At 47.4% G+C, this 26,547-nt stretch overlaps 2 protein-coding genes across 4 annotated transcripts; both read right to left on the minus strand.

Annotated features, from left to right (window-relative positions):
• Window positions 1–5,006: 5,006 nt before the first annotated feature.
• On the minus strand, window positions 5,007–7,345 carry LOC129173499 (class I histocompatibility antigen, F10 alpha chain-like). 2 transcript variants are annotated; one of them, XM_054764487.1, is made up of 6 exons: window positions 7,177–7,345; window positions 6,630–6,896; window positions 6,151–6,429; window positions 5,646–5,954; window positions 5,377–5,469; window positions 5,007–5,152 (listed from the first exon to the last, which is right to left on the minus strand). In XM_054764487.1, the coding sequence occupies exons 1-6, from the start codon at window positions 7,229–7,231 to the stop codon at window positions 5,082–5,084; spliced, it is 1,074 nt and encodes a 357-aa protein (XP_054620462.1). In that variant the 5' UTR covers window positions 7,232–7,345; the 3' UTR covers window positions 5,007–5,081. The 2 variants fall into 2 exon arrangements, with proteins under 2 accessions (XP_054620462.1, XP_054620461.1); XM_054764486.1 differs by having other exon boundaries at window positions 5,037–5,152; window positions 5,334–5,469.
• A 12,908-nt stretch (window positions 7,346–20,253) lies between these two features.
• LOC129172953 (antigen peptide transporter 2-like) lies at window positions 20,254–25,141 on the minus strand. 2 transcript variants are annotated; one of them, XM_054763269.1, is made up of 11 exons: window positions 24,546–25,141; window positions 24,328–24,442; window positions 24,128–24,258; window positions 22,928–23,133; window positions 22,640–22,828; window positions 22,384–22,512; window positions 21,829–22,017; window positions 21,592–21,765; window positions 21,105–21,264; window positions 20,891–21,027; window positions 20,254–20,669 (listed from the first exon to the last, which is right to left on the minus strand). In XM_054763269.1, exons 1-11 carry the CDS (start codon window positions 25,051–25,053, stop codon window positions 20,469–20,471), a joined length of 2,139 nt encoding a protein of 712 aa, XP_054619244.1. In that variant the 5' UTR covers window positions 25,054–25,141; the 3' UTR covers window positions 20,254–20,468. The 2 variants fall into 2 exon arrangements, with proteins under 2 accessions (XP_054619244.1, XP_054619243.1); XM_054763268.1 differs by having other exon boundaries at window positions 22,631–22,828; window positions 24,546–25,138.
• Window positions 25,142–26,547: the final 1,406 nt, after the last annotated feature.

The raw sequence follows: 26,547 nt of genomic DNA on the forward strand, positions 1-26,547 counted from the left end.
TCAAGCCTTTTATTTTTTAAATCTTGATGTTTATAACATTTAGCTCATGAATACCAAAAGTCCAAAAATGTGAATATTCCATCAAAACAATGTTTAAAAATGGGATTTATGATAGAGAAATTTGAATCCACTGAAAATGATGTTTAACTCCTGTATTGAATACTTGGTTGCGGCTCCTTTTGCACGAATCCCTGCTTTCATTGGGTCTGGCATGGAGGCAACCAGCCTGTGGCGCTGTTGAGGTGTTACCAGGTACTGGTGGTTTTGGCACTGTGGGCAGGTGCCAGGTCATGTTGGAATATGAAGTCAGCATCTCAAAAAGGTTTTCATCAGATGGATTGATTGATTGATTGATTAGTGTTTAACGACACTATCAACACTAAGTGTCATGTAAGTGTCTGGACCTTAATATGTGAAGTTATTCATGACAAAACCTGTTTCTCGGGAGTGTAATCTATCAATTTAATTAGGGAGTATAGCTTGTAAGATAGAAACTGTGACCTACTTTACCGGGAAAAATTCCCTACTCTTTTCGAACAGAAGTACGGTAGGGTCGTTAATGTTCAAATGGTGTGGCTTTTCTTCATACGGGATGGCGGCTTAAAATCTCCTCTGTAAGACTAGATACTGAATAAAATATCTAAAACCTAATAAAAAGATTTATTTCTTTAAGAAACTCTATGATGCATGATCGCGGAACTTCGCTGAACAAGGTTTTCAGATCAGGAACATTATAAAAATTGACACGGATGTGACCCAACTCAATGCATTCAAGAAGGAAATGTTTAACTGAGAGTGTACTGTTACATGATATACAACGGGGAGGGTTTTCTGCTGCAAGTAAATAGGAGTGTGATAAGCGAGAATGACCAATTCGAATACGAGTTAGCACAGCGTCTTCCCGTCGCTTAGCTAACGGGATTGTAGTATGTGGTTCAATTATAGGCTGATGTTGGTAGAGTTTGTTACCGGGATTTAAATCCCATGACGTTTGCCACTTTATTTTGATGTATTCATTCATCTTTGGTTTTAAGTCTGTATAGAGTATCTTCATTTCTGTTACAGCCATATTAAGTGCCTCTTTTGCTAACATATCAGCTTTTTCATTCCCTTTGATACCTATGTGGCTCGGTATCCAAACAAAAACTACCAGTTTAGATAATACACCGACTTTGTATAATGATTCTAGTAAGTGTACAATATAGGGATGTTTAAGATCTCTACATTGTAAAGCCATTAGACTAGATAGAGAGTCCGTGAAAATAACAAATTGTTTTCCATCAGTGTTTTGAATTATACCCAAAGCCATTTTCAAAGCCAACAACTGGGCAGTGTATATGGAAGCACTGTCTGGTAATCTAACCTGTTCTTTTATTGTGCCACTAATACAGGCTGATCCTACTTTATTGTGATCTTTTGATCCATCTGTATAGATAGCATGGTCGTTCCTATATTTGTGTCTTATTTCTCCAAATCTATCCAGGTAGACCAGATCACCTGTAACGCCCTTTTTGAATGTTGCTAATGTCAAGTCTATTAAAGGTTCGCTCATCACCCAAGGAGGAATATTGGGTACTAAGGATGGAGAAATATCAGTGGTACCAAGAACTTGCATTAGAGCTTCTTGAACACAAAAGCCAAACGGTTTGATGGAAGATGGTTTAAGATCGTAAAAAACACGGTATTGTGGTCTGAAGGTATGTTCATACGTTGGATTTAATGGGTTATTCTTTAATTTGATTGCATAGTTAAGAGATTTTGACAGAGTTTTTGATATCTTAAATGCAGTGGAGGCTCATTTGCCTCCACATACAAGCTTTCCATTGGAGAAGTAGGAAACGCTCCAAGGCAAATTCTAAGTTCTTGATTTTGTATTGGTTTTAACTTATCAAAGTAGGACTTTCGAGCAGAGCTATAAACTGAACAGGCATAATCAAGTTTTGATCTGACTAAAGACCTATAGAGCCGTAGCAGGACAATGCGATCCGCACCCCAATCCATTTTAGATACTACCTTGAAAAGGTTTAAGGCTTTATGGCATTTTTGTCTCACATGATCAATATGAGCTTTAAAGGTTAGCTTGTTATCAAATACCAGGCCAAGATATTTTGTTTGTTGGGTAACCGGGATGACAGAACCATTTATTTTAACTTCCGGGCCAGGGTGTAAAGACCTTTTATTGCAGAAGTGAATGCATACCGTTTTTGTTCTTGAGAAGCAAAAACCATTTTCATCAGCCCACTTTTCGATTCTATTTAGGCAGTTCTGTAAAGTTGTTTCTATGGTCGGCATATTCTCCGAAGAGCAAGAAATACAAAAGTCGTCCACAGACAATGATCTGTCCAACCGAGGAGTGACAACATCCACAATGTTGTTGATCTTTAACAAAAACAAAGTAACAGAAAGTATGCTACCCTGAGGAACTCCCGTTTCTTGATTGTATAATTTTGAGAGGCTCGATCCAAGGCAAACTCGGAACACTCTATTACTGAGGAAGTTTTTAATGAAAATCGGCAGTCTGCCTCTTAACCCCACATTATAAAGATCTCACAGAATACCATACTTCCAGGTGGTGTCATATGCCTTCTCAAGGTCAAAGAAGACAGACACCACATGATGACCTCGAATAGTGCCATTACGAATAAAAGTCTCTAGTCGAATAAGCTGATCAACAGTACTTCGGTTTTGTCGAAAGCCACTCTGAAATTTGGTTAGTAATCTTTTCCTTTCTAAAAACCAAACCAACCGAGTATTGATCATTCTCTCCATTGTCTTGCAGAGGCAGCTGGTCAAAGAGAGAGGCCGATAATTTGTTGGTTTTGATGCATCTTTTCCAGGCTTTGGGATTGGAATAATGATAGCCTCCCGCCAAGAAACGGGAAACACACCCGTTCTCCAAATTCTATTAAAAATATCCAATACAACTGAAAGGGACACATCAGGTAAATGCTTTAAAAACTGATAATGAATATCATCTGGAACAGTTGCCGTATCGTGAGATTTCTTAATTGAGTCTCTCAATTCGGCACTGCTAAATGGGACGTTGTAATCGTCCTGATTGTTTGATAGAAAATGAAGATCCTGGCTTTCAGCTTCATCCTTATAAATTCTAAATGTTGGGGAATAGTGGTCCGTTGATGAGTTATGTTCAAATTCCTGTGTTAGCAAATTCACAATGTCGGGCCTTTCTGTACATTTATTTCCATCTGCTTTTGTTAAATAGGAAACAGAATTACTTGTGTACTTTCCACTTATTTTTCCAATCATTTCCCATACTTTGTGAATAGACGTATGAATATTCAATTTAGAAATATAATTCTGCCAAGACTGTCTTTTTGCTTTTTTAATGGTGTTGCGAGCTTTAGCGCGTATCTGCTTATATTTTTGTAAATTATCATTATTCGGGTGTTTTTTAAATGTCCTCAGTGCTTTTTTACGGTTTTTTACAGCTTCCTTGCATTCAATATTAAACCAAGGATTGTGTCTACGAGGGGAGGAACTTGATTTTGGTATTGTGCTAGTAGCTATGTTACGTAATGAATGAGAAAGAAAGTTAAGTGGATCTTCTGCATCTCTGAGTTTGTCATGATTTATATTTAGTGAACATTGTTCTGAAAAAGCATTCCAGTTGGCTATGTGGAGTTGCCAATTTGGAATTCTTTCTCCTGGTAAACACTTTACTAGTTTCATAAAAATAGGAAAGTGATCACTGCCACATTGATCATCTGATCTATGTACACTCCACTGAAAATCCATAAAAATTGTTGGAGAGCAAATAGATAAATCGATAGCCGTCATTGAGCCAGAGGCCGGGTGGAGGTTAGTAACAGACTTATCGTTCAAGAGGCATAAATCAAAATGTTCAATTGTCCGTTCAACAACATTACCAAATCTGTTTACATTTTGACTACCCCAGAGGGGATTGTGGGCATTAAAACCGCCAACTAATAAAAAGGGTTCTGAAAGCTGGTCAACCAGACTATCCATTTCTGTTTGAGAGAGTTGAAATCTGGGTGGAATATACACTGAACATATAGTAAAGGTGCAATGCAGTGTTACCTTAGCTGGGATAGCTTGGAGATTGCTTTGAATATCCACAATTTCATGTGGGATTCCCTTTTTTATTAAAAGAGATGAGCCTCCGTTAGGTCTACCATCTACCACAGAATTACTGAAGGTGTTGAAAATGTTAGAATTCCGAAATGATATATTGTCAGATAACCTCAGGAATGTTTCCTGTAAACAAATAACAGAAGGGTTGTGATCATACAAAAGATGCTTTATTTCCTCATAATTTGGTTTCAGACCACGCCAACTACATTGAATGACGGCTATTTCTTTATCATTACCCATTTAAGTATTGTCTTTCTTTTTGACAACTTGTATTTTGGACGTCTGAGTGGTGGGGGGAGTCACGTCCATATCATCTTCCCCCTCAATTGACAGACCTTCATATTTATTTTTACTAGTTAAACTTTGTGGCACATTAAGCTTTGGCTTAACACTTTTTACTTTATCTGTTTGCTTTTTCGTTTGTTGGCCATTGCGAGCTGCACCACTACCAGAAGCACTTCTGGCAGGAGGATCTCGTGACAGGCTTCGACTTCTGCGATTTTCATTTGTTTTCATCTGTCCCTTTTTTTGGTTATCCCTGTTTGTAATTTGGGGAATGGCCTTTGTAGTAATTGTCGAAGAGTTTTTCTTGATCGGGACCGGAGTACTACCCGTTACCCAGGTAAGCTCCGTCTGTGCAATTGCATCAGAACGGGGTCCAACTGTCACTTTCATCAGATGGAAGCATGAAGTGCTGCAGGATCTCCTGGTGGACAGCTGCATTGACTCTGCACTTGGTGAAACAGAGTGGACCGACGCCAGCAGATGACATGGCACCCAAATCATCACAGACTGAGGAAACTTCACACTGGACTTTAGGCAGCTTCCGGTCATCTCTACCGCTTGTGCAGTGTTTCCTCCCACATTTTCATCTTCCAACAAGCTTTCCTCTTATGTGCTTCAAAACAGCACTTTGTGAACAACCAACTCTTTCCGAAATGTCTTTTTGTTTGTCGCCAACTCAGCCTTCAGCCGTCATCTTCTGAGAGCTCGGCACCGCCGTCGCCGGCTGTCGGACGACCGGCCGGACGGTAATCGGCTGAAATGAAAGAGAAACGAGGTGAAACGGACTTTTTCCTCACGTCACGCTGTGTTTCTATGTGAGAGTGTGTGCTCTGTCTCTGTGGATCTTTGAGTGTTTGGCTGGAGGTCAACTAAAACATGGCTGCACCTTTGCAGCCTGGATGAAAGCATCGACTCACGGCCTCGACCAAACGCACCGAGAAGAAGAAGAAGAAGACAGAGAACATGGGCGTCCCTCACCTCGTCTGTTTCTGTGACGCTTGACGACGACGATGACGATGACGACGACGGCCGCCAGGAGGACCGTCGCTGCCACGGCGACGCTCAAGTTGTCTGTTGAGAGCAAAAAGCACAACTGGAGTCACAAAGCATGAAGAGGAAACCTTCATTACTACTTTGCATGCAAACGTCAACCGTTGTCATGGTGACATGGATCAATAATGGTGACAGTTGGACTTGTGATGGGAAACATCTCCAATGTGCAATTCAACTAAATGTGCCTTTCTCACCTTCATGGCTGGCGTTGCTCAGGATGCTTCTTCTCTCCAGCTTGGTGACGATGTCCTCCTCCACGCCAGACAGCTGAAACACACATTCGTACTTGCCCTCCACGTCGGCCGTCACCTCCACTTTCAGGTCCGACGACATCTGGAAGGTTCCGTCGTGGTTGGGGAGCATCTCTCCGTGCTCCACGTCCTCGTGGAGCTCCTCGCCGTCTTTCCTCCAAAACAGGTCGGCTCTGTCGGGGTAGAAACCCGTCGCCAAGCAGCTGACCGGAGAGGACGGCGTCTTCTGGAGGAGGTACACCTCTGGAAGCTCTGCACAGGAAGTGACGCCACGTGTGGACAGAGGACAACGTGGAGAGAAGGTGTGAATGAAGGTAAAGATGGAGAGAAAAGGAGAGAATGAGAAAAGAGCAGAAAGAGACAGAGTGTAGGTTGTAATGCTAGTAATGTTCCTATAGGGGGCGTGCTAACATGGTTACAAAGGTGAAAGTACATGGTGTGCTTCTACCTGTTCTCATAAGGACGTCCCTCCCATAGTTCACATACTTCTTCAGGTAAGAAGGACACACCTCAGTATAGTAATACTTATGGTGGTCTAGTTGAGGTTTGTTCTGGTCCAACTTGAGTTTGTTGGGGAAAGCTTGTTGTTTTGCTGCGGTATATGTCCATGTCTTCATGTCCAACGATATGAAGTCTTCTCCATCATAACTTATCTGATGCCAACCATGAACCTCATCAGTCTCATCATCCCATTCACATGCAGACATCCACTGGACAACGTGAACACCTGAGAGAATGACACAAAGTGTTGTAAAGCAGAGTGAAACCTCATCACCATCACACACACACACGTCAATCATGTCTTTTTGGAGGTCATGATGGGATGGACAGAGACAAGGTATCAGTGCAGTAATGTGTGTGTTTACTACAGTATAAAAAGAGTACATCAAATAGATTTTAATAGTAGGAAGTTCAACATAAACAAACCTCCAGTTTGGTTGAAAAGCTTCTTAAGAACTTCAATGTTGTTTTTGTTGACCTGCTCACTAACAACATTTTTCTCTGTCTGTATCTGCCAGTAATGTGGATCCTCTGCTGTGATTTTGTTCATCCAGTCCTGTTTGGCTTCTGCTCTCCTGCTGTTGCTGTCATAGCGAACAACCTGAACTTCATCAACATAACCAACACTCACAAACTCTGGGAAGTTTGGAACTTGAGAGGACGCAGTGTCGAAATACTTCAGCGTGTGAACCACTGAAAGAAGAAGAGAAAATCAAGATGAGAATTTATGATTTTGTTTCATGTTCAACAATCTTGCACTGTGAATATTTGAGGTCATTCAGTCTTCAGTCGGGTCTTCATGTGAACATAAAACACTGCTAGATATCACAGCCAAGACTCACGTGGTCTTCTAGTTCCAAAATACAACACATTATGAAATATATGTAACACGTGTACACGTGTATCATTACCGTTTTTAGGGTCAACATTTCATGAAAAAACGTGTATAAACCTGTGAAGAAAGTGGACTTACCAGGCGCCACGCTGTGTATTTGCACGGCCAGAAGAAAGAATAAAAGCAAGTTCATGATGTCAGTGCAAAATAAAAAGATGTTTGCCACTTTTAATCCCGTACAGAAGGACAAAAGTGACGAACACTCGCTTGACTAGCAAACATGACAAACATACAAGGAAATGTGGAGAAGGCGGTCTTTTAAAAATGCTCCACCTGAGCCAATGAGAGTTCAGCATGCTGGGAACGTCACTCAGGAAGACCAAATTAAATTCGGAGACAAAAAGTCCACCGAAGTGGACTCACTAGAGAGCCCCCTTGTGGCCACGTCAGGTAAACACTTGAGCGTCTTTTCTGGGAAATCACGTGACCTAAAAAAAAAAAAAAAAACAACAGGTATGAGAAGTTTGCAGCCAGACTTTAAAAAGTAAATAAAATCTTGCCTCGGGCGCCATAAAGAAACAGTCATACTTATGAAGAAATGAGATCTGGTTTTAAAATATATACCAGCCATGTCAAAAAATATATTGTGTAAAAGTTCATTTTCTTCTGTAACATCATAAAAAAAATCAACCGTCACATATCCTACATTTATTACACATCAACTGAAGTGTTTCAAGCCGTTTATTTTTTAAGTCTTGATGTTTATAACATTTAGCTCATGAAACCCGCCTGATGGAGGATGTCATTAGCGGTCTTCTGCTTATCAGTCAGGTCAGAAGCCTTCCCTGTGGTTATGGTTTTGTGGTCTGAACCAGGCTGACAAGTTTTTATAGGCTCAGGAACCTTAACAGGTGTTTAGAGTTGATGAGCTGATTTTTAAATGAGCAAACTGAGTACTTTGAGACTAAGTAACTGAGTACTGTCATCACATTCTAATAATGACACATGGAATTTTTTTTTTTTTAGCCGTATGCCATAAAAATATAAATTAAGACCAAAAATGGTTTTGAACAGTTCACTGCATGCACAATGAACCTAGAATGTATGAAGGTTTCAAAATGTGAATGATAGTACGGAAGAAAATGAACTTTTACACAATATTCTAATGCTTGGACATGGCGGTATAGTAGTAGTAGTAGTAGTACTTTATTAATCCCACAGCAGGGAAATTCATCTGTTACAGCAGCAAGCAAGATACACAAGTATGTACACAAGTAAAGAATGCATAGTCATAGACAATGCATGCAATGCATAGACATAGTGAATACAAAATGGTTCAGGTGTTGTAGAGCCTGATAGCGGTCGGTATGAAGGACCTGCGGAACCTCTCCTTCTTACACCGTGGGTGTAACAGTCTGCTGCTGAAGGACCTGCCCAGGGAAACAACAGTGTCATGTAGCGGGTGAGAGGTGTTGTCCATGATGGATGTCAGCTTAGCCAACATCCTTCTCTCCCCCACTTCCTCCACGGAGTCCAGAGGACCGTCCAGGACAGAGCTCGCTCTCCTGATCAGCCTATTGATCCTGCTCCTGTCCCTGTCCGTGCTGCCCCCTCTCCAGCAGCCCACAGCATAGAAGATGGCTGAGGCCACCACAGAGTCATAAAAGGTCCGTAAGAGAGTCCTGCACACACCAAAGGACCTCAGTCTCCTCAGCAGGTGGAGGAGACTCTGGCCCTTCTTGTAGAGGGCGTGGGTGTTGACGGACCAGTCCAGTTTGCTGGTCAGGTGAACACCCAGGAATTTGTAGCTGTCTACCAACTCTATGTCCGCTCCCTGGATGTTCACCGGTGTGAAGTGGGATGTTTTCCTCTGGAAGTTAATGATCATCTCCTTTGTCTTGCTGGTGTTGAGTTGCAGCTGGTTAAGCTCACTTCAGCTGACAAAGTCCCTGATGACCGTCCTGTATTCCAGATCATTCCCCTCTGAAACACAACCAACGATGGCTGTGTCATCGGAGAACTTCTGGATGTGACACTGTGGGGAGTTGTGTGTGAAGTCCGAGGTGTAGAGGGTGAAGAGGAAAGGGGAGAGCACCGTACCCTGAGGGGCACCTGTGCTGCAGAGTACCATGTCAGACACACAGTGATGGAGCCTCACATACTGTGGTCTGTTGGTGAGGTAGTCTATAACCCATGCAGTCAGGTGTTGGTCTACTCCCACACTCTCCATCTTCACTCTGAGCAGTGACGGCTGGATAGTGTTAAAGGCACTGGAGAAGTCAAAAAACATGACCCTCACAGCGCTCCCGCTGTCCTCCAGGTGTAGTAGTGATCTGTGCAGCAGGTAGATCACTGCGTCGTCCACTCCGATCCAAGGCCGGTAAGCAAACTGCAGGGGGTCCAGCTGAGTGCCCACCGGGGGTCGCAGGTGCTGCAGGATAATCCTCTCCATGGTCTTCATCAGGTGAGAGGTCAAGGCAACAGGCCTGAAGTGGTTAGGCTCCTTGGGACGTGGTGTCTTTGGTATCGGGACCACACAGGAGGTCTTCCACAGGGCCGGGACTTTCTCCAGGCTCAGGCTGAGATTGAACAAGTGTCTGAGAACTCCACAGAGCTGGTCAGCACAGTCCTTGATGATTCTTGGGCTGATGCCGTCCGGTCCCGGGTCCTTCCTTGCCTTGATCTTCTTTAGTTGACTTCTCATCTGATCATCAGTTATGGAGAGGGGGGGTAGAGGATGGCTGGGATGGGGATGTGGGGGTGAAGAGTGATGAGTGGGTAGGGGATGGAGGGGGGGCAGACTCAAATCTGTTGAAAAACAGATTGAGTTCATCTGCCCAGATCTTGTCCCCACTGGCTTGGTCTCTCCCCACTCCTTTACCATGGCCTGTGATGGTCTGCAGGCCTCTCCAGACTTCCCTGGCATTATTCTCCTCCAGCCGCTTCTCCAGTTTCCTCCTGTAGCAGTCCTTCCCCTTCCTGATCTCTGGACTCTGCGCAGCTCCTCCTTGTCCCCCGAGTTGAAGACCCTCTTCTTCTTGTTCAGCAGGGCCTTAATCTCAGAGATCATCCAGGGTTTGTTGTTGGGAAAACACCGCACCAACTTGGAGGGCACAGTGTTCTCCATACAGAAGTTGATATAGTCTGTGATGCAGTGCGTCATGCTGTCAATGTCACTGCCATGGGGACTACAGAGCGCTTCCCAGTCTGTTGTCTGGAAGCAGTCTCTGAGCCTAGCACTGCTCTCCTCAGACCACTGCTTCACAGGCCTCTTCACAGGTGGTTGTCTTTTCACTACTGGAGTGTAGTCTGTGACGAGATGGACGAGGTTGTGATCAGAACGACCCAGCGGGGGGAGGGGGGATGAGGTGTATGCATCCTTGATGTTTGCATACACGAGGTCCAACGTTTTATTGTCTCTAGTGTGGCATTTGACATACTGGGTGAAGGTGGTATAATTCACCAAATCATAGCACTTTTGGTGCAATGCTTTGACTTGAAATGAACGGGACACAAAAACACTCTATCCTATTTATCCTACCGTTCAATGCTGATTTGAGGGCTTTTTTGCTGAGTCAGGGTGATATCACGTTGTACTACATGATATATTTTATGCCACTGGGAGGCATCCGAGATCTGTCCTTCATATGTTGGAGGCTGTTTTGTGTCCGTCACTAGATGGCGCACGAGAGCAGCGCTTCAGCTCTCCCTGGTTGTCATCTTCACTGAGGCCTGAGTTTTTAACAGAAATCACGTGGGTGATACGAGAGAACAGGGCAGGAGGCTTGCTAGTGTAGACTGAATTTGTTTTTTATCACGCGTCCCTACGCAAGTAAAGCACAAATGAAATAAGGGCGACAGGACGCCAGCTTCATGTTTGCATCAGTAACGCTGATCAGAAGCCCAAACAGCTTCAGCGTGCTGCGTTGTTGTCTTCAGTCTAGAGTTTCAGTGATGCCCTGACACAGACGCAATGCATTCAGCTCAGAGGGAAAGGCACGGAAGCGTCTTATGGCAAACGTTTTGCTGTTAGATTGTCATCTTGTATGGAGCTTGCAACAAACGTTTCTGTACATTCAACTGGACAACAATGAGCTTCACTTCATTCATTCTGAAGGAATATATGAATCATATATTTGCATGCTACCATACTCTATAATACAATCCAATGAATGAATATATTGATTTATTTAACCACGTCACTGCAGGCTAGCTATAATTATAGTACACCTAGGCTATGCATGTGTAATAATATAATAGTTGTTAACCCGTAGCTCATATAGGTCAGGCTGTAGGTCTTTATTCACACCCTCCATGTTCTGTAAAAGTACTTAGATGGTGCTGGAAGGAGCATTTCGTGAACAAGTAGCAGGACTGATGCCTCGCCTTGGATATATGAGCACACATGTTTTCATGCTGAGGGCCAACGAAGTGTTTCAGTCACAAGACGCCATCTTGGCGTCGCTCAACAAAGGAAAACGAAAGTGAAAGTCCACAGGGAAGGGACTTTCCCACGTGCGAGTGCAGGCAATGTTGGCAAAAGACACCACCCACGCTGCCAGGAAGTTTGTGTCGGCCATTTTGCATCGCAGCTTCCAAGACTTGAGATGGGTGATGTTTTTGGTAGGCGTGTCCACGCCGCTCCCTCTCGCCACATTTGGCACACTGTCAAAAACCTTGGCAGACTTTTTATCACGTGTACATCTTCAACTCATAAACTGTTCGGGTTTGTGTGGGAGGATTTAGGCAAACACAATCAATGTGTTTGTGTCAGCATGTGTTGGAAACACAAGGCTACTTCAATGTAAACCATCCAATGCAAATCTCCATCGAGAGGAAGCCAACACAGACTTTTCAGTCAGTATAAGCAACACTAAATTATTATTATTGTTGTGATGCTCGAACTTTACTTGCATTTTGGGGACCTTAACATGAATGAAAAGTCACCAAAGTTTGCAAGTTTCAATTTCAGGGGTCCCGAACAGGAACCCCCAAAAGTCACCTTATAGATTCTTTTAAAACCACCAGCTTTACAGATCGTCGCGAAATTTGGTGGAAATGTTTGCACAAAAAAGTCTGTAGAACCCATGTTCCAAAACAAACAGGAAGTCAGCCATTTGGGTTTGGACCGGTCGGCATACTTATGTATATATTTTTTAAAAAGTGTAGTTAAATCTTAGATGGTGCAGCACTTGTGCGGAGTAACGCCAGTGTGCAACTCAACACATGCCAACTCAGTGACTTGCACCCTGATATCATGCCACACCATGGTGAATATTTGTTATGAGTCACGCAAACACAACTTAGTCTTTTGCCATGCAACTAATCATTGAAAATGTGTGCAGGAATGCGCGGAAAAACCATTTCATATTCATCATATAAGAAAAAGAAAGAGAGATTACTAGAATCAGAGTTGGAGAAAAAAATCCAACTCCTCGAAACCGCTCATGCTGACTCAAAGGATGAGCATATCCTAAGTAACCTAAGGAAACTGAAACTAGACTTAAAAGAAATTACTGACAAGAAAATTCAGTTCCAACTGCAGAGACTACGTTTGGAAAAGTTTGAGCATGGCAATAAACACGGAAAATACTTAGCTAACCAGCTAAAAGTCAATAAAGAAAAAAGCTCTATCTCCTCCATTAGAAACTCAGGAGGTCACATCACTCACCTCCCGGAAGAAATTAATTCTGTCTTTAGGAGCTTTTATAAAAATCTATATACACCTCAGATTAAACCATCTCTCCCAGATATCGAAACATTTCTCAACAACATAGAATTACCAAAATTAAATGACGAACAGGTGACCAACTTAGATGTGCCCATTTCATTCATAGAACTCCATAACGCTCTACACCGGTTACCGAATAACAAAGCACCAGGACCTGACGGTTTCCCTGCCGAGTTTTATAAAACATTCTGGTCATTACTATCTCCAATATTTCTTAGAATGGTTTTGGAAATCAAAGACAGTTCATGCTTGCCTCCAACCATGAACTCAGCTACAATCAGTCTCCTGCTGAAACCGGATAAGGACCCAACACCACCTTCCAGTTATCGTCCAATTTCACTGATTAATGCAGATCTTAAAATAATATGCAAAGCGTTAGCTATAAGGCTGGACAAAGTTACCCCTCATATAATACACCCTGATCAATCAGGATTTATTAAGGGGAGAAACTCAACTAGCAATGTACGCCGTCTAATCAATCTGATTGATTACTCTATCATCCATAATTTAGAAACCACAGTTGTCTCATTGGATGCTGAAAAAGCATTTGACAGAGTAAACTGGAAATTTCTCTTTGCAACACTACATAAATTTGGCTTTGGAGACTCATTCAGAACATGGATTAAAATACTATACAACACCCCGAAGGCCTCTGTTCGGACCAACAATCACATCTCTCCAGAATTTACTTTACAAAGAGGTACTAGGCAAGGGTGTCCACTCTCTCCCTCACTATTTGCTATCTTTATCGAACCTCTTGCAGCTGCAATTCGACAACATATAAATATTAAAGGGATCCACACCACAAATGTTCATCATAAGATAAGCCTTTATGCTGATGATGTATTACTCTTCCTGGATAATTCACATTCTTCACTTCACGAATCTATCTCACTCATTAACAATTATAGCACCTTCTCAGATTACTCCATTAACTGGTCTAAATCCACAGTACTGCCCATTAACTTTGGTTTCCAGAGCACCCCCTCTATACCACTGTGTTCAGGGAACATTAAGTATTTGGGTATTAACATTTCCTCCAACCTGTCAGACCTGATCCGCTTGAATTATACTCCACTATTGAAGTCAATAGAGGATGATCTTGCACGTTGGAGAACCTTGCCCATCTCACTTACAGGCAGAGTATCCACCGTGAAAATGATGATTTTACCAAAGGTTAATTATCTATTTTCCATGATCCCCACTAAACCATCTATAATTTGGTTCAAGTCATTAGACTCATATATAAATAAATTTCTTTGGAAAAATAAGCCAGCACGAATAAGTCTCAAAACATTACAAAAATCTAAAGAATATGGGGGCTTAGAACTCCCAAACTTCTCCAACTACTTCCTTGCAAACAGGTTACAGTATATCTTAAAATGGATCAACCCTAACCCATTGGATTATTTATGGCTAGACATAGAACAATCACTTAGCCACGAAATCCCAATTTGTAACCTGCCCTTCATTAGCCAAATCCTCCGAAAAAATAATTGTTTTAAAAGTATAAATATAAGCAACACTCTGACAGCTTGGTGGGAATTTTTAAAAATAACAAAATTCTCGCTCACTCCTTGCCAATACACTCCCGTCTGGAATAATCCTGACATCTTGCTTAAAAAGAAACCATTAAATTTCCCAACATGGCACGAAAAAGGAATAAGTTGTATGAAAAATATAATTATAGGAAACAACTTTATCTCATTTAACGACCTTGTTACACAGTATGGAATAAATCATAACAAATTTCTTGAATACATACAAATTAAATCCATAATTAAAGCAAGTTTCAGGACCATATCATGGGAAAGCAATACCACTATTGACCAATTTTTAAAAATATCTGCCCCTAAAACATTATCTAAATTATATATTCTACTTTCAAAAAATGACAACACAATCTGAGTACCAATCTCCAAATGGAGCTCAGATTTATCTACAAGCTGTGACCCTGAATTTTGGAAGCAAATATGTCTTAATGCTTCCCGGTTAATCAATAATCCCAACCTACAGCTGATTCAGTTTAAAATCCTTCATAGAGTACACTACACAGGACATAGAATGTTTAGAATGGGCTTAACTGACTCTAACATCTGTACACACTGCTCAGACCATAGAATAGATGACTACTTACACTCCATGTGGACCTGTGCTCCCATTAAAAATTTTTGGCACGGAGTGTGTGAGTACCTATCTTTGGCACTTGGGTTCTCCATTCCTACCTCTCCTTTACTATGCCTGCTGGGCGATCTCTCCACAATTGATGTAGAAACAAATCAAACACAGCTTCTCATCACTGCATTAAGCATCGCCAAGAAAACCATTCTCATCAATTGGAAATCAAGGAAGAAACTGAACATAGCTCTTTACAAAAATCTTTTGTTAGATCATATAGCTATGGAGAGAATGTCTGCTGAATCTAAAGAACAAATGTCAGAATTTCAGTCTATATGGGCACCAATAATTAATTCCCTGACCTGACTCTCAGGGGGGTGAGGGCGTCTGTCTCTGCCCCTGGGGGTCTCGTTCATCTGGCGTGGGGTGTGGTCCTGGTCGCTGGGTGGGCCTGGTACCTCGGGGGCGGGCGGTGGCGGGCTTGGTGTCCCGGGTCTTCTTTGCTGGGCTGCCTGCCTGGGGGGGCTGGTGGGTGGGGGTGGGGAGGGGTCCGGGTCGGGTGATGGGGCGGGGTCGGGGGGGTCGCCCAGGGGGCGGCGTTGGTTGGCCTCCGGGGTGGTGGGTGGATGGGGTGCTGCATCCTGCGGGTGCCGGGCGCCTACTGCTGCTGGGGGGGCCCGTGTGCGGCTGGTGGCGCTGGCTCTCCCTCGCCTCCTTTGCCTCTGGGGGTGGGGCGGGGACTGCCCTGGGCCCTCCTGCTCGGCTGCCGCGTGGGGCCGTCCGGTGTGGGGGGTGGGGGCCGGCCTCTCCCCCTGGTGGGGGTGCGGGTGCCTGAGCCCAGCTGCCCCCGCAGAGCCATCTCCCCTGGGTGGGAGGGTGGTTTGGGTTGCCCCTTTTTATTTATTTATTTTTATTTTATTTTTTTTTTTATTATTATTATTTTATTTTATTTCACTGATTTATGTGTGTGGTGTATGTGTGATAGGTGGGAGCTGCCTGTTATCCTCCGGCGCCTGTGGCTGTCCCCCGGGTGACGGGGGGCGCGGAGGTGGGGGTCGCGGATGTGCGGTTTGGGCTCGGGGTGGGGGGTGCGTGGTGCTGGGGTGGGGGGGATCCCTTGCTTTCTCCCCTCAGGGACGGGGCCGCTGTGGCTCGGTGGGTGGGGCGTGTGGGGGCCGTGGGCGGGTTGCGCGTGGGGGCGGGCGGCGTGGTGTCCATCTGCGTGGTGCTTCCCGGGATCGGCGGGAGGATGCTTGCTCCGGGGTGGGGCGGTCGGGGGGTGGCTTTGGCCGGGGGCTTGGGGGTCGGGCTGGCGGGGGGCTGGCGGGCGGTCCCTGCTGCCTGCTGGTGTCAGGCTGGTCCTTGCTTCCGGGCCGGCGGTTGTCTCCCTCCCTCCGGGGTTTCCCCCTTGGCGTGTTGGTGGATGGGCGGGGGGTGGGGCGGTGGCCGGTCTGTGGCGTGGCGGGGGGCGGGGCGGGCGGGGGCATCTGCTTGGGCGCCGGGCGGGGGGCCGCTCCTCTCGCGGGCCCGGTCGTGCGGTGCTTGCTTCTCTGTCCCTCCCTGGCGCCTCTGGCCTGCGTGCTTCGTGGGTGCGGCCGTGCTCCGCTCTATGTGGGGTCCGGTGCTCTTGTGGTCGTCGTGGTGTTGCTCCCTTGCCGGCCGTGGTGGTATGCGGGGGGCGCGTGGGCGCGGCTCCCGCTGTCCTGGTGGCGGTCGGATCTGCCTTGGGGGCGTGTGGCTTGTCTGTGGTGTTTGGCGGTTTGGGGGTGGCGCTGTGAACGCTACCTCCGGTGGGGCTCCGGTGTTGGGGGGCGCTGGGGGTATCGCCTCTGGGGGGTTGGGTGGGCCGGACTGGGCATCCTGGCGGGCCGGGTAGGGCCTGTGGTGTGTCCTGCGGCTCGCCCGAGCCTGGGCTGTGGTGGGCGGCCGGTCGGTCATGTGTCCTTGGTCCCCCCCCTGCTCGGTTTGGGCGGCGTTGGGGTGTGGGGCCCCCGTCCTTCCTGTGCCACTGCACCACCTCACATATATATAGGACATTGGGGGGTGGCCTACGGTCGGGCGTGATTGGGGAGGGGAGCTGCCTTGCGGGGCTCCTTTGCTCCTGCTGTGCCACTGACCTGTTGCCCCCCAATTTTAATCGCAGAGTAGACACTTAGGGTTTGGGGGGGCTGGCCAGGTGAGGGGCCCTCCGAGCGGCAGCTGTCCCCCGATTTTAATTGCATCATTAGCTATCATCCACATACACTCCATATACATGCACACAGATACACCATCCTCTTTTATTTTATTTTATTTATTTATTTATTTTTTTTTAATTGCATCATAGACACTATCACACCTTATCACATACACGGGTGGGGCGGGCTGGATTGGGGTGCCTTGTGCACCTCGGCGTCTGCCCGCCAGGGTCGGCGGTGTGGCCGGGGGCCTGGCCGTCGCGGTGGCTCGCCCGGGGCGGCCTGGCCTGTGGGGTGCCCTTGTCTGGTTCGCCTGCCCTTCCCTGGGGTGGCCCTCTGGGGCCTGTTGATGCCGGGGCTTGCGCCGGGGGGGGCGGCTTGCGGTGCCCCCCCTGGACTGACACGTGCCGCGGGCGCCTCTGCGCTCTTGGGGCGGGTTCGGCGGTCTCCGGGGGGCGGTGCTGGTGCTTCGGGTGGCCCGTGTGCTGTCGCGGCGGCCGGTGGTTGCTGCGCTGTGGCGGCTGCTGGGGCGCCGGGCCAGCTGGTGGGTTGGGGCTTGGTCATGCTTGCGGGTACTGTGGGCCTGGGTGGCGGGGTGGGGGTGGGGGGGCGGGTGCCCTGGGGCCGGGCTCGCTGGGGGGGGTCGTGCTCTGCCGGGCGCTTGGGCGTCTGTCGCCGTTGCGCTTTGTGCGCTGCTGGGCCGCTGTCTGTGTCCTCGCCTCCCCCGGTCTGTCTGTGGGCTTGTCGGGGGTGGGGCTCCGGTGCGCGGGTGGTGCGCTGTCGGCTCTGGTGGCATGTGGCTGGTCTGGCTTCTGGTGGTTTGTGGGGGCCGTCGGCTGGTCGGCTGCTGGTCTCGCCTTCTCGGCTCTGGTGCTTGGCCTCCCTGCGGCTTGGGGTGTGGTGCTCCCGCTCTCTCTTCGGGGTTTGCTGGCCCGCGGGTGTCGGTTGGCGCTGTGTGGTGGTTCGCCTGGCTGCTCGCCCGTTTTCCCGCCTGCCTGCTCGGTTTCCCGCTCTCCTCCTCGCTGACTCCCCTGTCTGCCTCGCTGGCGGCGTCCTACCGCTGGGGGGGTGTGGCCGGGTGTCTTCCTGCTCCCCGGCGGTCTGCGCTCTCCGCCCCTGGGTTCTGAGTCGTATGTCTGGGACCCCGGGGTCCCCGGCTCCGCTGCTCCTTGGGTTACCAACGGGGGATAGGGTGGGGCTTCCGGGTGTCGGGCAGTCGACCACTGTGTGTGTGTGTGTGTGTGTGTGTGTGTGTGTGTGTGTGTGTGCGTGCGCGCTTGAGTAAGTAAGAGTGTGTATGAGCGTGCGCATAGGGGTGTGTTTGTGCGTAGGAGTGTTTATGTGCGTGTGTGTGGGTGCGAAGGAGTGTGTATGTGCGTGCGTGTGTGTATTTTTATTTATTTATTTATTTTAGTTATTTATTTTGGGGGGGGTGGGGGGGGGGCATACAGGGGTTTGCTCCGTGGGGTCAGGTGCTGGGCGATACATCTCTGCCGCCCGTGCCTCCGCCGGGTGGGTGGAGGGTGTGCCTCCTGCATCCCTTGGCGGGGCGGCCCTGTGTCGGGGGTCGGGCGGGGGTTGGCCCGGGGCGGGCCGGGCTCCGCTCCCTGGGGGTGGGGGTGGCGGTGGGCGGGAGTTGGCGCTTCCGGCGCGGGCGGGCTTCTTTCCGGCTGTGGAGGCGTCTCTGGGCCTGCCGGTTTGTGGCCCCCGGTACCCGTCTGCCTTTGTGGGGTGTGATCTCTCGCTGGTCTCAGGGGTTGGCAGTCCTCCGGCCCGCTGGCGCCCTGTCCTTGGCTGGGATTACCTCTCTTCGGCCCCTTACTGGTCTTCCCGGGGGGGGGCTCTCTGGGCTGGCTCTTGGGGCACTGATCTTTGTGCTGCCTGCCCCTATGGGCCTGGTGGCCTTCTGGCGGCCGGGGCCCGGCCTTGCTATTTGGGGCGGGGCTCTCTGGGAGGTGGAAGGCGGCCCCTTTCCTTTCATGCACTCTCAGTGACAATCACACGCCCACACATTCCTGCACCTCTATATATATATGAAGTCTTCCTTACATACAGAGATACCTGTACATATGCACACTCACAGTACATACGTACTTCCCCACATTACTCACTGAGTTAACCAGGGTGTTATTATGTTGTTGGTTTTATTACAGCGACGGTGATTTCAGCAGTATGACTATATATATATATATATATGTGTGTATGTGCAGTGTGTATGTGTATATATATATATATATGTGTATATATATGTATATATATGTATATATATATGTATGTATGTGTATGTATGTATATATGTGTGTATATGTATTTTTTTTTTTTTTACAGTGATGTGCATTACAGTAACTTTGATTCTATTCACTATCATGGATAATCATTTCATTACTACAGTTATGTGTGACTGTTTCAATGCGGTATTATCATGGTGATCACTATCATAATTCATCATTTCATGACTGCTATTGTGTGCGACTGTTTCATTGCAGTATTGTCATTGTGATCACTGTCATAGTTCATCATTTCATGACTGCTATTATGTCTGATTGTCATTGACAGCTTTGTCATTGTGGTTGTTGATATTGATTTGTCCTTTATCCTTGTTCGTCTTTATAGTTGTCACGGACATTTATTTGCTGATGTCGTTCTGTATGTTTCTGTTGTTCTGTCACAATTGTTGTTGTTGCTGCTGTTCTTGTCTCTTGTCTCTCTTTTTTTTGTTTTTGTCCCCCCCCCCCCCCCCGTTTCCTTTTCTCTTCTTCTCTGTCCCCACCTGCTCTGGTCCGGTCGCTCCAAATTTGCTTTATAACAAGCATCAAGGTCGAATAAATTTTGTATGACAGGGGAAGTGTATATCACACTTCTCTCTGGCAGAGTAAATCTGTTGAGCACTTGACGGCATTTAGGTATACAATTCTATCTGCTTTAAAGGCTGGACAGGACAGGGGTAAAAAAAAAAAAAAAAAAAAAAAAAAAAAAAAAAAAAAGAAAATGTGTGCAGGATATGAATGATTTGGGGTTGAGCTGTACATTTCCAGATGTATGTTGGCATGACTTTGGTCACCTTGGTTTCATAGGGCTGGGAAACATCCATCAATGCTAGTAAAGGTTTCAGAAACACAACCACCATGACTGAGATCAGGAACTCTCATCCAAAATGTGGGCAAAGTTTTGTAATTGAGGACATTTGAATTCAGCATGAAATGTCTTTATTTTTATCATGAATATATTTCCTGTGTACATCCTTTTAACAAAACAAGTGTGGTATATGTATGAATGTATTTATTTCTCCATTTATGATCGTTGTGTCGAAGCTTAAAGACAGAAGTATTGATGGCGTCCTTGTACTGGATGTTATTACCGTGTAGTTGAGCGGTAATAATATTTGGTCCGGCACACGGAGCCCGTCAGTAGCTTCCCGCTGTGGCGAGCTTCTCTCTCACTTTGCAGTAGCTCCCTTTCTTGTCCAGCAGTTCTCGGTGCGTTCCCCGCTCCTGAACTTTGCCGCCGCCGATCACGGCGATCTGACGGGCCTTCTCGATGGTCTTGAGTCTGTGAGCGATCACCAGCAGGGTTTGGTTGGGGCGACTCGCCAGGGCGTGCAGGACCTGTGCACCGGTGAGATGATGGACTTAGACTGCAGTTCCAGTGCCCACTTCCATTTTAGTGGCGACATCCAATTGTTGACATTCATCCAAAACCAAAACACAAGTAAACACAACACGCTGGTACAGAAACATGAGTCATTTGTGTCCCATAATGCAGCCTTTTCATCAGTGCTTGCAAACTTTCTCTGTAGTTTGGATTGATGGCATTTGTGTTGACATACCTTGTTTTCACTGTGCTCATCCAGGGAGCTGGTTATTTCATCCACAATGAGGACCTGTGGCCGCCGAACCAGCGCTCGAGCAATCGCGATCCGCTGCCGTTCGCTCTTGGATAACAAGCTGCCTCCCTCCCCCACATCTGAGAGACGGCGGGGAAAGACGCCTCAAAACACGAGCCTCCATTTCCTCTCCTTCCTCACAAGCGGACACACTCACCTGTATCGTAGCCTTTCTCCAGCTGCGTGATGAAGTTGTGGGCGTCGGCCTGGCGAGCCGCGTCCCGGACGGCGTCCATCGAGCAGTCATCAAGCCCGTAGGCGATGTTGCGTCTGACGGTGCCAGAGAAGAGCACCGGCTCCTGGCTGACCAAGGCGATCTGTCAAAACACCCCCAGGTTAGTTTGGAATGAAGCCGGGCGCACGCTGCTCCAACGTGGGAGTTCCATTCCTCGCCGTTGTACGTTCAGGTTGTTGCTGTTTGATTCAAATCCTGTAGGTGGCACTGGTGCGCATTTCAAAGTAGGGCTGCACAAAAAAATTACGATCTTGATTCACAATGATGACGATTTCTTCGACTTTACTGAACGGGTTGCATCACACATGAACGCCATTTTACTGAAGGACTCATGCTGATTCGTCAGCTAGTGGGAGGAGCAATCGCATTAATTACACCGTGTGTGGGAGTTGGCATTTTGTGCTTTCACCTTCTTGCTGAGGAAGCGGTGGTCGTAGGATCCCAGCGGCTCCCCGTCCAACAGGATTTCGCCGTCCAGCGGCTCGTACCAGCGCTTCAGCAAACTGGCACAGGTGCTCTTTCCCTCTCCCGATGGGCCCACCAGCGCCGTCATCTGACCCGCTTTCAGCTCCAAAGAGAAGTCCTGGCGGGAAAGGTGGTTCTTTCATGCTTGAGTGCAGTGTTCAAACGAGGACGTGTCACCCACCTGTAGCACAGGTACGTCGGGGCGCGTCGGGTAGACGAAGTTCAGATGGCGGAAGACCACATGTCCCTGAAGCTGATCGGGTGCCAGTTCCCCCTCGGTGCTGACCCGAGGTTCTCGATCCAGATACTCAAACACTTTAGCAGCGGCCGCCACTGAGTTCAGCATGTTGCAGCTGATGTAGATCAGTGCCTGACAGGACACATTATCAGTAGACATCAAGGGTGGAACGGGACGCCAGTCTCGCTTTGAAGGTCACGGTTTGGTTCTTTTTGGGTACGGTAAGAGAACAAAATGCAGAACATGAAGAACTGAAAGTCGCCAGCAGGTAATTCTCCAATAAATCTCATTCTCAGATTAAAAATCTCTGTATGTGATTGATGGCGACCAGTCCAGGGCGTAGTTTGCCATTTGCCCAAAGTCAGCTGGGATAGGCTCCAGTGGACCACTTGTTCTACTTCCTTAACTTAACATGACGCCTACGTGAGCCACAATGCAGCTGACGACATCTCAGCTCTCAGAGTATTATGGGATAGAGTGACGCTTCGGTGATCATACCCTGATGTTGTCCCCGAGGTCTGACTGGTAGAGGATGAAGGAGACCAGGTCACCTGTGCTCATCTGCCCCCTCTGGATGAACAACCTGCCGTACCACAACATCAGCACCTGCGTGGCCAACTCTGTCAACTACACACACACACACACACACACACACACACACACACACACACACACACACACACAAGCCATCAGACCCTCCCCATCAATTTCCAAAAATCCCTGCCGTACATGACCAACATCTCACCCTCCTTACGAGAAGGTACACAATCCTGACGGTGTCCCGCCGTGTCTTGAGGGCGTGTGTGTCCAGCAGCCGGTTGTCATAGTGACAGGCCTCGTGTTTCTCTGCACTGAAGCTCCGCACCGTCCGAATACCCGAGATGATCTCATTGGCCGCGTCGCTGGCCACAGCCACGGAGTCCTGTATGGCCAGCTTCAACCGCTGGAGAAGAAAACGAGCCACAAAGACGTGAGCGATGACTCTGCGTGGAATAAAATGAGCACAGCTGTAAATTTGGGGGCTGATTAGATGGTGCGCGACCTGCTCGTGCGTGTTGTAGATGTTCTGTATGACGCCAGTGACGGGCACCTCCATCAACACTAAAAATGTCAGCTGCCATGACAGTTGCAGCATGAGGACCATGGTGGCCACCATCTTGATGAGGCTCCTCAGCAGGACGTTGACGTTGAGACACGCCGTATCCCCCATCAGGCTGGTGTCCTGAGACAGCCTGGAGGTGATTTCACCTGCACACAAAGTACATGCACTTTAAAACACACACTGCCTCCTACTGGCTTGGAGTGGGATGACGAGTGTGTGTCATTTGGACCACTTGTGTACTTACACTTAGTTTTTTGAGTTAACCCTAACTGGAAAAGAGAAACGACACAAAGGAGAAGAGGATGTCAAGTTCTGGCTGTGGAGCTGTCGAGTGCTTGACCCCCAGTATGCAGAGACAGGCGGTGGAGAAATAAGTCTTTTAATTAAGCAGTGATAAACAGAAAGCGACAGAGGTGAAAAAAGGATGGGTCAAAACGTACAGTCCAAGGCAGCATCGACAGCACGGGCGAAGAGAAAAGGTCCAACAAACCAGCGCCACACTTGAGATGACGCTGGGCTTTTAAACACAACTAATTGCAATTGCTGCTCTGCAACAAACCACTGGGGTGAAGCAGCTGCAGCTTCCCCCCCAGCAGGAAGTGCAGCAAACCAAAATAACAGCGCAGGACAGGAAGTGCTCGCTCCTGTCCTGCAGAACATGACAGGCGAAGCGAGATCGTCATTTATAGTACAGTAAGTGCGCAACAACAGTAATCAATCTGAGACAAAGCTGACGTGTTACCTTATTCATGGTTGATTGATTTCTGTCAAGGTTGGTGTCTCAAATCAAGTACTTTTGTCAGCACACTTCAATATCCACTGTGTACTTAGCTCCTTAGTACCTTCCTTATTGTCATTGCACACTTACCATAACTGATCATCTTAATATTTACTCTTTTCCTCTTCTTCTCTCCTTTTTAACGGTGAATTGAAACCACTCCACTTAGTCCCTCCCCTCCCGCTACATAGCCAAGATGGCGACTGTTGAGGGTGGTAAGTGTCCATCACCGCACACTCACCATTTTGGCCGTTCTGAGTGCAACATCTGTACTGACAGTCCACTGCATTATGCACTCAAAAGGCTAAGTGTAAGTAGAAGTGCGCTAAAGTCTGTTCCCGTCTTGTCGTCACCTTACTTACCCGTCTTAACGGTCTCGAAAAATGCAACTTCCTGTTTGGTCAAAGCTTCAAACAGCTTGCCGTTCACTCTGCACGTGAAGGAGCTCCTGGCCCACGTAAAGAGTCCCCCTCTGCAGCCTGTGCCCACCGAGCTGAGCGAACAAAAGACAAGGTCAGAACACGTCGGGGGGTTCTGGCATGTGGTGGTCGTTGGTGGGCACCTTCCCAGAGAGCAGAGGCCCATGAGGAGCAGCGCTGAGAAGAATTCACTTGGCAGGTCATGACCACGCAGGTTGTCAATGATCTTCCCCGTGTAAAACTGGACGGACATCTGACCTGAGACACACACATAACACATACGCTCAGGTCACTTTATTAGGGACACTGCCTGTACTGTCCTTCTTCATCATCATCATCGTTATGGTCATGGTGTATTTACAGACAACAGCCAGGGTGAGAAACAGGAAGCCAGGAAGCATCACAGGATAGTCAGGCTTGTACAAGCGGACCACTCTCATGAACAACACTCTGGGCTTGTTTCGCTTCTCTTTGTCGCCACCGGAGTCCGGGACGACGACTTCCCAAAACAAGCTAGCGGCCAGCGAGGCTCCGGCGCACATCAGCCAGCAGTGCGCGTCCGCCATCACTCCGCACTGGTTGTCGTCCAGGCGCAGGGCGGCGGTGCCGGTCTCCAACACGGCCGGAAGCGCACTGTGCGCGACGAGGAGGCGAGCCGGTGCCGGCGGCAGGCCTCCGAGGGCGGCCGCCGTGGCGGCGGTGAGAGCCAGACACCTCAGCAGCGCGAACGCCCACGTGGACGCCAGACGCGAGCAGGTCGCGTGCGTGCGCTCCAGTGGCGCCACCACGATCGCGTACACCAAGCAGGCATCCAGGCAAAGAGCTAAAGTCAAAGCAAACACTTGACGAAGGACTGAAGTCTTCGCCATTCTTAAGCAGTCCCGACGTGGAATCAGCTTTTACTTTCATTTTCTTCTAACTTCTCTGCATACGGCATCAGTGCGCGTGCTGGATGAGGGGCGGAGCTACGCTAGCTTATTTTTAGCACCCGCCAAACGTCATGTATTGACTTGTATGTTTCCATCAGCAAGGCTACAACTACAACGGAACGATCCAAACATTGGGCCTCATTCACGAACATCTTCTTAAAAGTCTTCTTAAGAAGTGTACTTAAGAAGGCGCGGGTTGGAAACTGCGCCGCATTCACGACACGTTCTTAAGTAGGGATAATCGTTCGCACCGGTGTTCTTAGGTTGATGAATGCCAACTGCGATGCCCGTGCATGTAAGGCCTAATTTGCATAGGTCACCGCCTATTATTTCCTATATAAGGTCAAAAATGTGCCGTGCGCAACAGGCAGCTGGAGGCGGAGATGGCAAAGCGCAAGGACAAGACTGAGGAGCAGCTGGACAACAAACGAAAGAAAAAGTTCAATTCTACTGAAATAGAGGTGCTTTTACAAGGAGTGAGCGAACACAAGACCACCTTATTTTCACGTGTATCCACCCGTCATCAGGCCATCCAAAAAGAGTCGGCATGGAGCACCATTGCAGGAAACATAAATGCCGTTTCCACGGAGAAACGCGCCACTGCACAGGTTAAAAAGAAGTGTTTTGACTTAAAATAGACTAAAAAAAAAGATTGGACTGCACCGGAGGGATCTGGAGGAAACGGGAGGTGGGCCATCAATCAGAAACCAAACCATTTCAGAATCTCTAGAAAATATTTCCACAATCATGATGGAAAAATAAAGTCAGAATACATAGTTTGTGTGTGACAATGTATTTTTTCTGTGGTTACATTTGATTAGACGCTGCCTAATTAATACAGCAGCCCCGTGCTCTGGCTCAAGACGTGGCTGGGGGCGCATGTCGTTATCTGGGGGTGCTACGTGCGCAATAGACACACCACGTTTCATTGCGATGTTATTCTGATGATCCTGCACACCTGCAAGAACAGAGAGGGAAGCCTGAAGCCTGAAGCGGGACATCAAATATTGGTGGCTTTCAGCAAATAAATCGAATGGTCCCTTTACATTCTCTCTCTGCGCAGCGCACGTCCAGCCAGCCTTTTTTTGGATGAATTGGGATTTGAATATATATTTATCCATGGAGTATATTTTAGTTGTTTTGATGATAAATAATTGTTGGGATATTTTATTTGCACTACATTTTTTGGGATCAGGTTGCAAAATTCATCATGAGGGCGATTGCGCATTGAAAGTGCAAGCTTTGCTTGTGCGTAAGAGTCCTCCTGAGCGTTCGTAGAATCTGTTCTTAGATCTAAGAACTGGGAGTTAAGAACACGTTTCGTGAATGCCAAAAATCTTCGTAAGAAGGCTTTAAGAACACATTTGTGCGTAAGAACGTTTCGTGAATGAGGCCCATTGAGAGTATCGATACCAATGAATCGGTTTTGTTCCA

The sequence above is a fragment of the Dunckerocampus dactyliophorus genome, chromosome 20 (assembly GCF_027744805.1).
Source record: "Dunckerocampus dactyliophorus isolate RoL2022-P2 chromosome 20, RoL_Ddac_1.1, whole genome shotgun sequence".
NCBI classification, from domain to species: Eukaryota; Metazoa; Chordata; class Actinopteri; order Syngnathiformes; family Syngnathidae; genus Dunckerocampus; species Dunckerocampus dactyliophorus.

What these genes read in the sequence shown, in the direction of transcription:
- LOC129172953 (XM_054763268.1), bottom strand. Translation starts at nt 25,053, where the DNA reads ATGGCGAAGACTTCAGTCCTTCGTCAAGTGTTTGCTTTGACTTTAGCT. An exon ending in TCTCACCCTGGCTGTTGTCT is followed by an intron (nt 24,443 to 24,545) that starts GTAAATACACCA and finishes TGTGTGTCTCAG; the next exon opens with GTCAGATGTCCGTCCAGTTT. An exon ending in GGCCTCTGCTCTCTGGGAAG is followed by an intron (nt 24,259 to 24,327) that starts GTGCCCACCAAC and finishes TTGTTCGCTCAG; the next exon opens with CTCGGTGGGCACAGGCTGCA.
- LOC129173499 (XM_054764486.1), bottom strand. Translation starts at nt 7,231, where the DNA reads ATGAACTTGCTTTTATTCTTTCTTCTGGCCGTGCAAATACACAGCGTG. An exon ending in GCTTTTCAACCAAACTGGAG is followed by an intron (nt 6,430 to 6,629) that starts GTTTGTTTATGT and finishes TCATTCTCTCAG; the next exon opens with GTGTTCACGTTGTCCAGTGG. An exon ending in TCTTCTTCTTCTTCTTCTCG is followed by an intron (nt 5,153 to 5,333) that starts GTGCGTTTGGTC and finishes CTTTCATTTCAG; the next exon opens with CCGATTACCGTCCGGCCGGT.